Here is a 14,493-nt window from a genome sequence, read left to right on the forward strand (position 1 = left end):
AAATGTTTAACAAAATCAATAAAAATACAACATGCCACAGATGATGTTAATTTATGGTTTTTTAAATCAGTGTGTGGCCACCCGGGATCTGTCTCTGTTTGAATTTGACATTTTCAGTTTTCTAGGTGATGTTTCTCAATGTTTCAGAGAGAGCTGTTGCTAGGTGATCAGAGCTCCTCCACTGAGCAGGTCTCTAGGGTCCCAGATAGATGGGAGAATAGATCTGAGGACATAAAGGCTTTCTATTTTGTCCCGCTGTGCTCATTACCCTCCTGGAAGGGGTTTTGAAATGACTGTGGAATGACAAGTACCAATTAGGACATTTAGTTCACTTAGGCTTTCTTCATCTTACTGGCTCTCATTCACTTCCATTAGACCAGAACTTTCACAGACACTAATACAACAACTTTTGGCCATCTCATGAAGCTTCCTATCCACTAACCCTTATTCCCTGTGCTTATCCCACTCCTTCCAGCAACCTTGGCTCTGGCCCCTGGGTCACCTGGGCAAGTAAATCTCCTCTACCTTACCTTGCAAGAAATCATACCTCCCAGTCACCTCCACATCATGCTCCCATCCTGGTTTTGCCCATTAGAAAGTTAGTTGCAGCGGGTAGAGGCTGCTTTGTGGGCTTCTATTTCTAGCCTCCGGGCTGAGCACAGGGCCTGACCCTACAGCAAGTGCTACACAAATGCTCTATCTCTCCTCTAGCCCAGAGAAGCGGTCCCCAGAAGCCGCCCTGCTCATTAGCACGATACATACATGTTTACCTTGGCTGGGGCCGAGAGGCCGAGGCAGAGAGGGAGAAGAGGGACGAACAGGGAGAGAAGAACAGTTTGGTTTGGAGCTGGCAGCAGTGAGCCGGGAATCCTCACTGATCTAATAAAGAAAGCAGGCGGGGATTAAAGACAAGGAGAAGCCGCCGAGCGCCACCAGGACTGCAAGCACAGCTGGAACCCTCCAACCGAGGGCTCTTATTCACGCTCCTGATTCCCTCGCTCCGCAGGCCAAACAGCCCTTCCAGGTTGGCTGTGCACATCGACCCCAAAGCCTTTTTTCCCACCTGGTAATTTCCAGAGGGAAGGAGGGAAAACAAAGATCGTGAAGGACAGACATAAAATGAGCAAAGGGAATGGGGAGGTAACTGCACAAAACATCAAGCCATCTTCTACTCCTTCCTGAGCAGGTTAAGAGGAATGGGACAGACATGAGCGCTCAGAAACAGTCATTTAATTTTTTACAAAACGAATTTCTTGTCCTCGGCCACATGAGCAGCACTAAGGTAAGACAGCAACCAGACCAGGTCCATGAATACTCTCGGCTCCCCTTCTTGGGCCCATATATCCCCACCCACCCACCCACCAGAATGCCACCAATGTAAAACCCACCTTTTTATCAGAATTATTCAGTTTGTACTTAGCTTCCTTTGCTTTCTGAATTGCTTTCAACACCTCTACAGTATCAAGTTCCTTTTCTGTAGTAATGATATTATCCAAACAAACCTAAACAAAATTCACAGAAAAAAATATTTTTATGAAAATCCTCAAGACTGCTTGGCTCCAAGAAGAATATATACCAAAGAAGGAGACCCTCTCTAACCCTTTAACTACCTAACTATATGGTCACACTTTAAACACAAAAACAAGATAGTACAAAAATATCGTTAACAGATTATAACCCCCCCAAAACTTCAGTGAAATGGTTTTGCTGATCTCATAAGACCAACTATTCCATGTAAACTTGCTTCACCTCAGGTCATGTTTTCTCCACCTGAAAAGGGCCCTGGTCAGCCTCATGATGGCTCCTTTTTTTTTTTTTTTTTTTTTTTTAACTTAATAGTATTTTGTTTTTCCAATCACATGTAAAGATAGTTTTCAACCTTCATTTCTGCAAGATTCTGAATTTTTTTCCTCCCTTCTACTCTTACCTCCCCCCTTCCCTTTTCTTTTCCCTCTCCAAGACAGCAAGAAACCTGCTATATGTTATACATGTACAATTATTTAAAATATATTTCCACATTAGTCATGTTGTGAAAAAAAAAAAATCAGAACAAAAAGAAAAAAACCATGAGAAAGAAAAACGAAAAAGAAAAATGTGAGAACAGTATGCTTCAATCCACATTTAGTATCCATAGTTCCCTTTCTGGATGCGGATGGCTTTTTCCCTCCCAACTCTGTCGGGATTGTCTCGCATCCCTGTATTGCCGAATCACAGGTGACCATCATACAATCTTGCTGTTACTGTATACAGAATGCCATGCAATCCTAATGACCCAAGTAAGCCCCAAAGGATAGGAGAGAAGGCACTATCCTCTGCTTTTTGGCAGATGTTAGAGGTATGGAGGTGTGCGTGGGAAGTCAGATTTTTTTTTTGTATGTTGGCTAGAGTTTGCTGAATTTCATCCCCCCTCCCTTTTTTATCTTTGATATATAAAAGATTACACTCTGGAAGGGATAAAATTGTAGGTGATATAGAAACAAAGGCATTAATACTGATAATTTTTTAAAGGCACAGAGATGGGAAAAAGAAGAGTGAGTGCAGAGAATGGTGAGAACCCTAGTTTGGCTGAGACGCAGAAAACAAAACAAAACAAAAAAAAAAAACAAACCCTAACTCGGCAAACAATAGGTAGAACAGTTTTCTATAACATGACCACACCCATGCAGAAAGACAGGTGCATAAAACATTTAGAAAGAAGAATCAGAAAGGTCTGATGACAGACTAGCTGGGATGTGTCCACAAACTCTCATTCCTAAGAGAATGGGGGTGGCACTGATGACAACAGGGAAAGTTGAAAAGGGATTAGAGTAAAAATAGAAGTTGGGTTTTGGATACATTGAGTTTGAGGTGACAGGATACCCAAATGGAAATGTCTTATAGGTATAAAAATAGAAATACAAACATGTATTTCTAAACTTAAGGACAAAAAATTCATTTGGAATTTTTAAAAAATGGTAAAAAGAGCTCATCAAATTACACTTAATATTTGTCATCACAATTAGCTAGGATTCTTTATCATTATTTTAAGCATTTGTTTTTTTCCAACCCTGTCAATTATAAGTCATTAATCGAAAAGTTAGTCTCAAAATTGTCTGTTTTGATCCTTACCTTAAGGCCTCATATGTGAGCCCAGAGGTCCCTTTCAATTTTAGTATTGCTGGCAAAAAGTAGGCTGAAGAATGCTTCTCAAAGACACATTTCTACTGTTTTCCTGACACAGTTATGAGCGTAGGCAAATAGAAAACATCAGAAAACCTTCCCAAAACCCAATCAGGTACTCTCTTTGAAGTGGGAAAGACCACCCAAAAGTCAAAAAGAATTTTTGGATTTCCCAAATATAGGAACTATGTATTTTTCATTAGCCCTATGCTCTACCCTTATACAATTATATTCTATCTTCCTTATTAGTTGCAAGCTCAGGGAGGGCAGGGTTAACACATTTGAATCCTTATTTTTCCTAGTTCAGAGTATTTGGGGGAGATACTAAAACAGCTATTAAATGAAAACATGAACATGTAACAAAATATGACCCAGCAATTCCTCTGCATCCTAAAAATCCAAGAACTCGTAGCAGCTCATCACTTATATATGATTTGGTGTTTTCCAAGTGTGGCTTACCTCAGAGGCCCTTTCCCCAAACTGAGCTAGTACTTTGGTCCTGTAATCAGGGATGATGCTCAGAGGATTGCTGGATAATACAACTTCTTCTAAGCAAGGGAGGCTTCCTATGTTTTTGATCTCCTCAATCTGAAAGGGGAAAGCAATGTTTTTTAATGCTTTAAAAATCATTTGGTTCCCAAATTTAAAATGGTAAATGCCACTTCAGGAGACTTGAAGACAATTAAATTGTCTTTTCTGAAACAAAAGGAAACCTTTTAAAATTCCCCACCACTACCCACCAATGTAGGTATCACATGAATATAGCAATTCCTTTAAAAGAAGTTATCACCTGTTCAATTTTATTGTTACTGAGATCCAAGTTGACTAGAGAATACAGTTTGTTTAATCCACTCAGACTTTCCAGAAGGTTCCCTGCTAAATTCAGAGTCTTGATGTTTCCTAGTTTGGTATGAACGCCTTCTAACGATGTGAGTTTGTTGTATGATAGATCCAAATGAATGAGATTGTACAGGTGCTACAGGCCATGAGAATAGAACAGAGGAATGAATAAGAGCTACACCAGTTCAACATGAGTGAAAGTTACATTAAAATAAAACAAAATAAACTCATCTTCATAGTTAAAGATATCTATTTTTATTAAAAGCTTGTGATATAGTAATCCTTTTGATTGGTGGGAATTTAAATGAATATTTAAATTAGGCTTTCTCTGTAAAACAGATTCTAGTCTTCTGATGTTTTACATTAATTACAACAGAATTCATGCTATAGAAAATATTTATTCAGAAGTGTATTCTCCTCTCAATTTCTAGAAATAAGTAACTGGCCCAGCCCAGAGGTCTGTGGCTCAGACTAGGAACCACTGCTCCAGACTACCTTGAGTTCCTAGCTAAGAGCTCTGAGCTCTTGCCATGTCAGAGAAAACAATTACTACAAATGTTAGATTATTTTTAATACAGGACTCCCATAAAGCATTTTCATATTCATTATTTCATTTGATCTTAATCCTTGATTCTTACATCCTAGAAGAAAGAAGATTTAAAGAACCATGATAAATCTTAATTATCCTTGAATGCCTTTTTTGAAACATAAATTGAAATGGATCTCCTATAAAAGGAATTATTTCTTCACATAAATTACCTGGAGATTTTCTACTACCATCACTCCATTGTGACTCAGATCTAAGTATTCAATCTTTGGAATAAGTTTCTGAGGAAGAAAAAAAAAAGGTCACTAGTAATAATCTCATGATAATTGCTCATAATTGCATAGTGATTTACAAGTTGTAAAAAGCACTTTCACATAAATTATCTTTTATTGATCTTGATCTTTGAACTGCCTATGATCCTTAGGAATTCTAAAGAAAATAAAGACTTTTGAGAACTTCTGTACACTGTAAGAATTCTTGGGCCTGAGGATTTTGAGAACAAACCCTCTGCTTTTCTTTTGAATTTTGCATGATTGGTACTTCTGCAATAAATAGTATAATACTATTTATAATTGCTTCTTTATCGTTCCAACCTATTATCAGATTGAGCAAGGGGAAGATACAGATGAAGACTAGTCATTTCAAGGCTCCAACAGAATTCCTTAAGGATAAGCATGACAACCAAGTTTCAGATCATGGTTAACATGTCCCCACATGCTATATAGGAAGGGACTTTTATTATAGATACTATAGACTTATCACAGATACTATTAGGTTCTATAGACTTGAGATTTATAATCTATTGAATACCAAATGAACTTCTCTACCCTCAAGGACTTGTCCTTGGAATATTAATATAGAACTTTGCTTTGGGCTACTCTTACAGTGAAAAGTACAGGGCTCTATATAGAGGAACTATTCTACTGATTCTTTCAATGAAAACTGAAACACCTCCTGAGATTTCACCTTACATCATGCAAACTGACATGGGTAACAAAAAATTGGGAAGAGCCATTTTTAGAAGGACTATAGGAAGATGGACAGTGATTCTCTATTGGTAGAAATGCCCCCAAATGTTCTGATTTTCAACTTGTAATCATGTCAAATGATTGAATTGTCCATTTTCTTTGACCTAGTGGACACTGCTACTGGGCAAATACCCAAGAAGGTTCAAGAAAGAAGCAATAGTCCAGTATATACCAAAGAACTCTTTGTTCTTTGCAAAAAAATGTGAAAACAAAGTGAGTACCTATTGACTGAGGATCTGCTGAGGGAAAAAAGCCTCAAAATATGTATATGAATGTAACTGATGATATACAGTAGAAAGTGATAAATAAGGAACTTAAAAGAAAAACTTGTATAAAATGATGCAGAATAAAAAAATTTGAAAACAGAACCAAGTTAACAACATATATGACTATAACAGCAAATGAAAAAATCACTAAAGAGAAATTAAACCATGCATAAATAAAAAGCCAATGAAGGTCCTAGAGAACAGGTAATAGAACATAACTTCCCCTTTATGGCAGAGATATGGGGGCCTACTGAAACTATTATAAACACTGTCACCTATGGTCACTGTCATTGGAAAGGCTCTATCTGAAAGGACATATGTGAAATGACTGAAAAGTAAGGGCAATGGCACAAACATAGTTTTAGACATCAGTTCACTTCATCCTAAAATACATCCTCATTTATACAAACATACATATAGTGTCTCAAGTTCTGGTTAGCCTACATCTTTATAATTTTGGCAAACCAGAGAAATTTCCAAAAACCCAATCTTTTAAAAATTCATCCATTTTCTTAACAAATATTCATTGATTACCTAACTCTGTGCAAGGCCCACTCTAGAGAACTTAAATGGAGATTTCAAAATTCTTACCACAGAATCATCAATTTGTGAAATGCTATTGTGACTCATATCTAGAGTGGTTAATGCTCTCCATGTTGGAATAACTGCAGTTACGGGGCAATCTGGATGTGCACCCTCTGGTTCCCACTCATCAAATTCTGATGCTTCAGGAACAATGATTTCCTGTATAAAAAGTTTAAAATACCTATGAATGTATATTGAATGTTTTTCTTTAAAATTCATCATTTTGACAATCATTTAAAAGTTTTAAAGACTTCTACAAATTTTAACAGACACAGGAGCTCTCATAAAACAAAGCATCACATTATTTGCATTAATGCCATATTGATAAATTGAAAAGTTTTTTTTTTTTTTAAATACCTGTGAAGTTAACAAGTTTGGTATTTTAAAAAACATGACTATTACACTGTCCCATCTTGCTTTATTTTGCATTTTTCCTTCTCTATCTCAAACTTTAAATCACTATCATTAGCCTTACTGCTGTATATCAACAGTTTCCTCTGGCTCAAAGTGACTAAAGTTTACTTAATTTGTGACTGGTGGCATCATGACTCTTCATAGAGTATCATGGACTTTTAGCAACTAAAGAGGACTTCTCTTTTGCAAAAATCCTTTATCACCATTATAGGATAAAAGTTTTTGTTTACATTTCATCAATTCTGTGCCTCGCCCTCCTCCCCTAGGCTTCCCAAATCATACAAATAATAAGAGGACTGATTTTTATTCAGATTCTAAAACCAATGGAACAAAAGAATAAAATCTTTATAATGTACAAAAGCAAGGTTATTAAATTTTTTCAAATGCCTACCAAAAATAAAAAAAAACCCTCAAAAACCCCCAAGATTTCTTTAGTACTCATTTGAGACAGAAAAGGAAAAAAACAACATAAAGCAAGATGGGACAGTCTAATAATTTCCCTAACTTAGACTCAATGCTTTCTAGCTAGAAGGGATCTTTGAAACTTATCCAATCTAAGGATTCTTAACCTGAGATCTCTAACTTTGGTTGTTGGGTTGTTTAATACTTTAGAAACTGTATTTTTTGATCCTACGTGTATACATTTAAAAAACATGATTCTGAGAAAGGGTCTTTAGATTTCACCAGACTGCCATACAGTCCATGACACAAAAGGTTCAGAACCTCTTATCTAGTTTAATGAGGCTTCCCTGAGTCACATAGAACAAGCTTGGTTAGAACCTCAGTCTCCTTACAACATGTAAGGATGAAAGGTTTTTCACACAAGCCCCAAATTTGTACATCAAAGACCCCACTTTTTTTAATACCTAGATAGGGATAATAAGTAAGTTAATAAGCTAATTCAAAGTTTAAAAATATGGAAACCTTTTAAATTCACTTAAAATACCTCTTCTGCTAAGCCATAACAGGGCTCCCTTAATAGCTGACACCCTCTGCATTTTTCTAAAACATGATCCTTTTTCAAAAGTTTCTATATCTATGACCTCATTTATTCCATCTTCAGCCTCCCTTAAAATACACCAAGAATGAGAAACAAACAGTTCAATTTAAGTCAGTATTTAATCTAATGACAACATTCGTAAACCAATTTGTTTAAAGACATATCATTATGTTAGATAATATCCCATGAGTATTTACTTTTAATAATCTGGTTCAAGCTAAAGTTACATGATTACCAAATGCTAACATATATTTTTTACTTTAAAAAGAAAAGCTACCTAAGTTCAATAAGTGCCTTATTAATATCACTCGCTGATTTAAATTAATATCCATGATGAAGTAGTTCTGGGGAGAAATAATTTAAAAGTTGGACTGACCAATATGATCAATTATAACCTAGAACTGGGAGCCAAGGAAGACCTTTAATAATTATCAAGATGAAGCTGGTTGTGATTTGCCTGAAGTTATATTACTAATTATTAGCAGGACTGGACTCTAGGATTCAAGCCTTGAAATTCACATTGTAATGCTCTTTACACTCTATATTAAATGCTCTGACAGAGAATTCACAGATCAGAGACAGGGAAAGGGCACTTATTTCAATCACTAATTTTAAAAAGAGAGAAAGAGAGAGCTGTAAACAACTGTCTAGACCATGACCTGAAACTTTCTCATTGGAGCACAAGCCGAATTTAATTTTGAATAAATAGACCAGAGAATCCTTTGGTGATTTTTCAGGACAGGAAAAGGTATAAACTTACTTTCATTGAGGTTGCTGAGTAACGGACACTCAATGTGGCTAAGGTGTGTTTGGATGAAATCAGCCCTTTGATATGCTTTGCATCACAGTGACTTATCTGTTTAAAAAGACAACATAATTCATAAATTCAATTCCTCTTATAATAAACAGTGCTAGGAATTGGAAAACAGGAAGCCAAATGAAGACCTAAGTCACCCTTGCAGAGACTTAAGAACCAAGTGATTGTTTTCTAAAAACAATGGCGTCCTTCTTATTATCATGTTTAACAGAAAGGTAAGGGCCACCTGTGCCACAGGGGTTAAAGAAGTACCACGAACCATCAGAAACATGACTTGAGTGCAAAAACCCTTTTAATCACATCAATGAATGAAAGAACACTTGCATCATTTAGTAGACCCCTGAGTGATGAGAGAAGAGGGAGAGAACTTTACAGCTTGAGCCACACCTCTGTTCAAACTTGCCTAACACTCATAACAACCTTCATTTTTGCAAACCTTTTTCCACCTAAATATGAGCTCCTGGAAGGGAGCATATGCAGAGCTGGAAGAATTATGTCTCAACAGATAAATCATTCTTATAGGTCTCTGAAACAAACACAATTTTGGGCCCGTGGTTAGTTTGTTATTTCTTTGTAAATATCACTTTCAAAATTTCTAAACATTTTTTTCTCTTTTAATAGTATTTTTTTCAACATTCATTTTTATAAGATTTAGCTTTCTAAACTTTCTCTCTCCCTCCCTTACCACTCCCCTCCCCAAGACAGCAAGCAATCTGATATAAATTATATATGTACAATCATTTTAAATATATTTTTATGTAAATATTTTTAAAAATTAGAATATAAAGGAGCTCAAATACTTATATGGTTTTTACAAAGGATTTTTCTTAGACAAATAAGTATTTAAAACTATGTAATTCAATAGTGACATGATGGGTTTCTATTAAGCGTCACTTCTCAAATCATAAATGTGAACAATTCAAAATGGTAGAGGATCCCAAATCCATTGAAAATTTCACACTAAACAATTAGGATAAGCTGTGAAAACCTTTTTTTCCTCAGTTAACAAGCATTTTCTCTCTTCTACACCACCTAACTGAAGGGGGAGGAAAAACCCAAAAAACAAAACACTTTTAACAAATATGCATAGTTCATCAAAATAAATCCCTACATCGGCTGCATCCTAAAAATGTACTGGTCACTAAGCATTCTGAGTCTATATAAGACTGCTCCAACATCTGTCCTCAGGAATCATAGCTGCTTATCCCTTCAGTTTTTCAATTTTCATGCTCAAGGTATAAGCATATGTATATAAATGACCTCTTAGACAAAGGACCAGCATGAGCTAAGTTTTTGTCTTTTAAACTTGCTGAATTTCAGGTTCACTTATCCTGTGTTAATTAAGGTAAACATTCTATTTTCAAAAACCTCTCTGCTAGGGTAAAGGGAAGAGTAAAAAAGATGCTAAATACCTAACAAAATTTATGTGCCACCTGAAAGGAAAAAATACTTTTTTGTTAAGGCTTTCTACTTGAGGTAAAATACTAGGATGTCTCAAAGACAATCAAAATAAAGATAATTTCTTCATAATCTTAGAACCTTATAAACGATACACTTATAAAGCCTATAAACTACCGAAACCTTACCTCTATCTGATGAAGAGACTTAAATATTGATAAATCAAAAGGCAGGAGATGCTCCTGAATGTTGCTGGTCCCAAAAGGTCCTCCTGTACCAGATACCTTCAAAAAGAGAATTTCATTAGGCATGATCCTTCACGGGATCCCCCACAAATATTCATGTCATTAGTATTTATGTTAGCTGCCAAATAGCACAATGCTGAACCATGCTTTTCCAAACAATGTCAATGTGAGCTTTACATGTGCTCTGCTCTGAGGCATCCATTTTACAAGGAAGAACTTGACAATTTTGTATGTTTAATAAAAGTAAAACAAATCAGCTGAGCTAAGTAAGCTGGAGGTCAATTTTGAGCTTCAGCTGCCACCTGGTGCCAAGCAGTGGCAGTACACAAGCATCTTAGTACATCCTGTTTTTTAAAATCTGATAAGAAGTTTATCAACTTGGACAAAAAGTAAGCAGACATTCAAGGATGCTGCAAAGCTCTTCTTCCACAATCTCCACCCCACCATCAAATAACAACAGTAAATTCTTACCTATTTAAATAGTCAAAGCATTAAGACTTTCTTACAAACAGGCCACAGGGAGATGGGCCATGAGAGGGGCTTAAAGAGGTACCTTCAGGTATCGGAGTCTGCAGGTAAAGTCCAGAATGTGACCCAGGTCGGTCTGGGCATCCCCATTAGCACAGGTGGGCTTCCCTTGCCGAAGCTGCTGAGTGATCGCATATAGCTGCAATGGTCTAATGGCAAAAACTTCTCCAGCCACTAAGAGCTGTTCCCCTGAAAACCAACCACAAGAAGTCAGCTCCTATGAGAAAAAGCCTTTTTACCAGCCTGCAGCACCTAAGTCACCTGGCTGCTCAGTTCCCTTGCAGAGGCTCAATAAGCTGCTGCCAAAAAAATGTCTTCTAAGCAGTTACAACATCCCCCCCCCACCCCCTCCAGCCCCCGACTGAGACCCAGAAGTCCTACAATCCATGGAGGATTCTGCTCTGTTGCTCGTCCCCCAAGAGGAGGCAGGCAGCTAGGTGGTGCAGTGGGTAGAGCTCTGGCCCTTCAGTTGGAAAGATGCGAGTTCTAATCTGCCCCCGGACACTTATCAGCTGGGCGACCCGGTTTGCCTCCAAGCTGGAGAAGGAAACTGCGAACACTCCAGCATCTCCGCCAAGAAACCATCCAAGGGCTCAACTGAAACGACTGCATAGCGCCCCCAGCAGGATACATACTCCAAGAGCCCAAATTGAAGTTGGAAGTGCACATGAGACTCTGGTAAAAGATGCTCAGACAGCAATGGATGCTGGACTTTTGACTTCACTAACAGGGCAATCCCAGGACAAGCAAATTCCCAGGCAAGCCAGCTCTTTCTCTGCCTTCTGCAGTCTTGGACTGCTAATCCCCTTAACCCACAGTCTCAGAGAGCCAACAGCCAGGTTCTGTGTTGGTCAGGATTTGAACTTGGGTCCCTTTGACTCCAAACCCAGCTCTTCATTCACTCTACTAGGTTCTCTCTCAAAGAAGGGGTAATAATAACTCATAAAAGGTAAAAATTCAGGGGCAGCTAGGGGCTGCAGTGGATAGAGCACCAGCCCTGAAGTCAGGAGGACCCGAGTTCAAATCTGGCCTCAGATATGTATCAGTTGTGTGACCCTGAGAAAGTCACTTGACCCCAATTGCTATAATAAAAAAAAAAATCAGAACTTAACAAATAGAAATGAATGATTCGTTGAGACATCAAGAATCAGTCAAGCAAAACCAAAAAAATGAAAAATTAGAAAAAAAATATTTAAGTATCTACTTGGAAAAACAACAGACCTGGAAAATAAATCTAGGAGAGATAATCTGAGGATTATTGGACTTCCTGAAAATTATGATGAAAAAAGAGCCTAGACACTATTTTACAGGAAATCATGAAAGAGAACTACCCAGATGTAATAGAATCAGAAGGTAAAATAGGCATTGAAAGAATTAATCAAACACCTTCTGAAAGAGACCCTAAAATAAAAACCTCAAGGAATATTGTGGCTAAATTTCAGAACTATCAGACTAAGGAAAAAAATTTAAGCAGCCAGAAAAAAACAATTCAAATACTGAGGAGCCACAATAAGGATCACTCAGGATCTAGCTGCTTCCACATAAAAGGCTTGAAGGGCCTGGAATCTGATATTCAGAAAGGCAAAAGAACTTAGATTGCGCCAAGAATAAACTATCCAGCTAAGCCAAGCATTTTCTTCCAGGGAAGAAGATGGACATTCAATGAAACAGGTGAGTTCCATTTATTCCTAATGAAAAAAACAGAACTAAACAAAAAATATGATCCTCCAACTATAGGACTCAAGAGAAGCAGAAAAAGGTAAATAGAACTCTTGAGAACTGTATTTCTGTTATGGGCATACATAAAGAGCACATGTATAATTTTATTATAATATAAAAAAAAAAGGGAAGTAAAAGTAGAAAGGGAATAGCATCAGAAAAAGGGAAAAGGAGAAATAAAAAGAGGGAAATTGCATCCCACGAAGAGGCAAAGAAAACCTATCATATCTGAGGAAATTTAGGGAGGGGGAGGAACATTGTGTGAATCCTACTCTCATCAGATTTGGCTCAAAGAGAAAATAACTGACATATTTGGTTTACAGAGAAATTTCTCTCATCTCATTAAAAAGTAGGAGAGGAAAAGGGAAAAGGAAAAGAGTAATAAGGGAAAGGTATAAGAAAGAGGGAGGGACTCAAAGGGGGTGGAAGGGATTCTAAAGAGGGAGAGCTGTGTGAGGCAAGTGGTGCCCATAAGTTTAATACTGGGGAGGGGAGTTCAGGGGGAAAGAAAAAGAAAAGTATAACCTGAGAATAATAATTTGGCAGGAAATAAAGAATTAGTAGTTTTAACTGTAAATGTGAATGGGATGAACTCTCCCATAAGGTGGAGGCAGATAGCAGACAGATCAAAAGCCAGAATACTACAATATGTTGTTTACAGGAAACACATTTAAAGCAGGGAGATACATACAGAATAAAGGTAAAAGGTTGGAGCAGAACAAAAAAGCAGGGGTAGCCATCCTTATCTCAGACCAAGCAAAAGCAAAAAATTGATCTAATTAAAAGAGATAAGGAAGGAAAGTATATCTTACTAAAGGGTAGCATAGACAATGAAGCAATATCAATACTAAACATATATGACCAAATGGTATAGCATCTAACTTCTAAAGGAGAAGTTAAGAGAGTTGCAAGAAGAAATAAGACAGCAATACTATAATAGTGGGAAATCTCAATCTTGCACTCTCAGAATTAGATGAATCAAACCACAAGACAAATAAGAAAAAAATTAAAGAGATAAATAGAATATTAGAAAAGTTAGGTATGATAGATCTTTGGAGAAAACTGAATGGAGATGGAAAGGAGTACACTTTCTTCTCAGCAGTTCATGGAACCTATACAAAAACTGACCATATATTAGGACATAAAGACCTCAAAACTAAATGCAGAAAGGCAGAAATAGTAAATGCATTCTTTTCAGATCACCATGCAATAAAAACTACATTCAACAAAAAGCTAGGGGTAAATAAACCAAAAAGGAATTGGAAACTACATAATCTCATCCTAACCAATGAATGGGTGAAACAGCAAATCATAGACATAATTAATAATTTCACCCAAGAAAATGACAACAATGAGACAACACACCAAAATTTATGGGATGCAACCAAAGTGGTAATAAGGGGAAATTTTATATCTTTAGAGGCTTACTTGAATAAAATAGAGAAAGAGAAGATCAATAAATTGGGCTTGCAACTTGAAAAGCTAGAAAAAGAGCAAATTAAAAACCCCCAATCAAATACTAAACTTGAAATTCTAAATTTAAAAGGAGAAATTGATAAAATTGAAAGTAAAAAAAACTATTGAATTAATAAGTAAAACTAAGAGTTGGTTTTATGGGAAAAAAACAACAAAACAGATAAACCTTTGATAAATTTGATTAGAAAAAGGAAAGAGGAAAATCAAATTGTTAGTCTTAAAAATGAAAAAGGAGAACTTTCCACCAATGAAGAGGAAATTAGAGCAATAATTAAGAGTTACTTTGCCCAACTTTATGCCAATAAATTTGATAAGTTATCAAGTGAAATGCATGACTACCTTCAAAAATATAGGCTTCCCAGATTGACAAAGGAGGAAGTAAATTGCTTAAATAGTCCCATTTTTAGAAAAATAGAACAAGCTATTAATCAACTCCCTAAGAAAAAATCCCCAGGACCAGATGGATTTACA

At 36.7% G+C, this 14,493-nt stretch overlaps 1 protein-coding gene across 7 annotated transcripts in view; it reads right to left on the bottom strand.

Annotated features, from left to right (window-relative positions):
- The window catches only part of NISCH (nischarin), a 50,036-nt gene that overhangs the window by 15,927 nt on the left and 19,616 nt on the right, over nt 1-14,493 (bottom strand). For 6 of the 7 annotated variants that reach the window (XM_023498312.2, XM_023498313.2, XM_023498314.2 and 3 more), the window contains exons 5-13: nt 10,853-11,016; nt 10,243-10,338; nt 8,600-8,695; nt 6,432-6,584; nt 4,759-4,827; nt 3,950-4,135; nt 3,619-3,747; nt 1,389-1,502; nt 771-879 (exon numbers count right to left, since the gene is read on the bottom strand). In XM_023498312.2, coding sequence (XP_023354080.1) covers nt 771-879; nt 1,389-1,502; nt 3,619-3,747; nt 3,950-4,135; nt 4,759-4,827; nt 6,432-6,584; nt 8,600-8,695; nt 10,243-10,338; nt 10,853-11,016 — 1,116 coding nt within the window. Of the gene's footprint in view, nt 1-762; nt 880-1,388; nt 1,503-3,618; nt 3,748-3,949; nt 4,136-4,758; nt 4,828-6,431; nt 6,585-8,599; nt 8,696-10,242; nt 10,339-10,852; nt 11,017-14,493 lie in introns of all 7 variants that reach the window. The other variant, XM_023498318.2, reaches the window with a different exon arrangement.

The sequence above is a fragment of the Sarcophilus harrisii genome, chromosome 1 (assembly GCF_902635505.1).
Source record: "Sarcophilus harrisii chromosome 1, mSarHar1.11, whole genome shotgun sequence".
Lineage (NCBI taxonomy): Eukaryota > Metazoa > Chordata > Mammalia > Dasyuromorphia > Dasyuridae > Sarcophilus > Sarcophilus harrisii.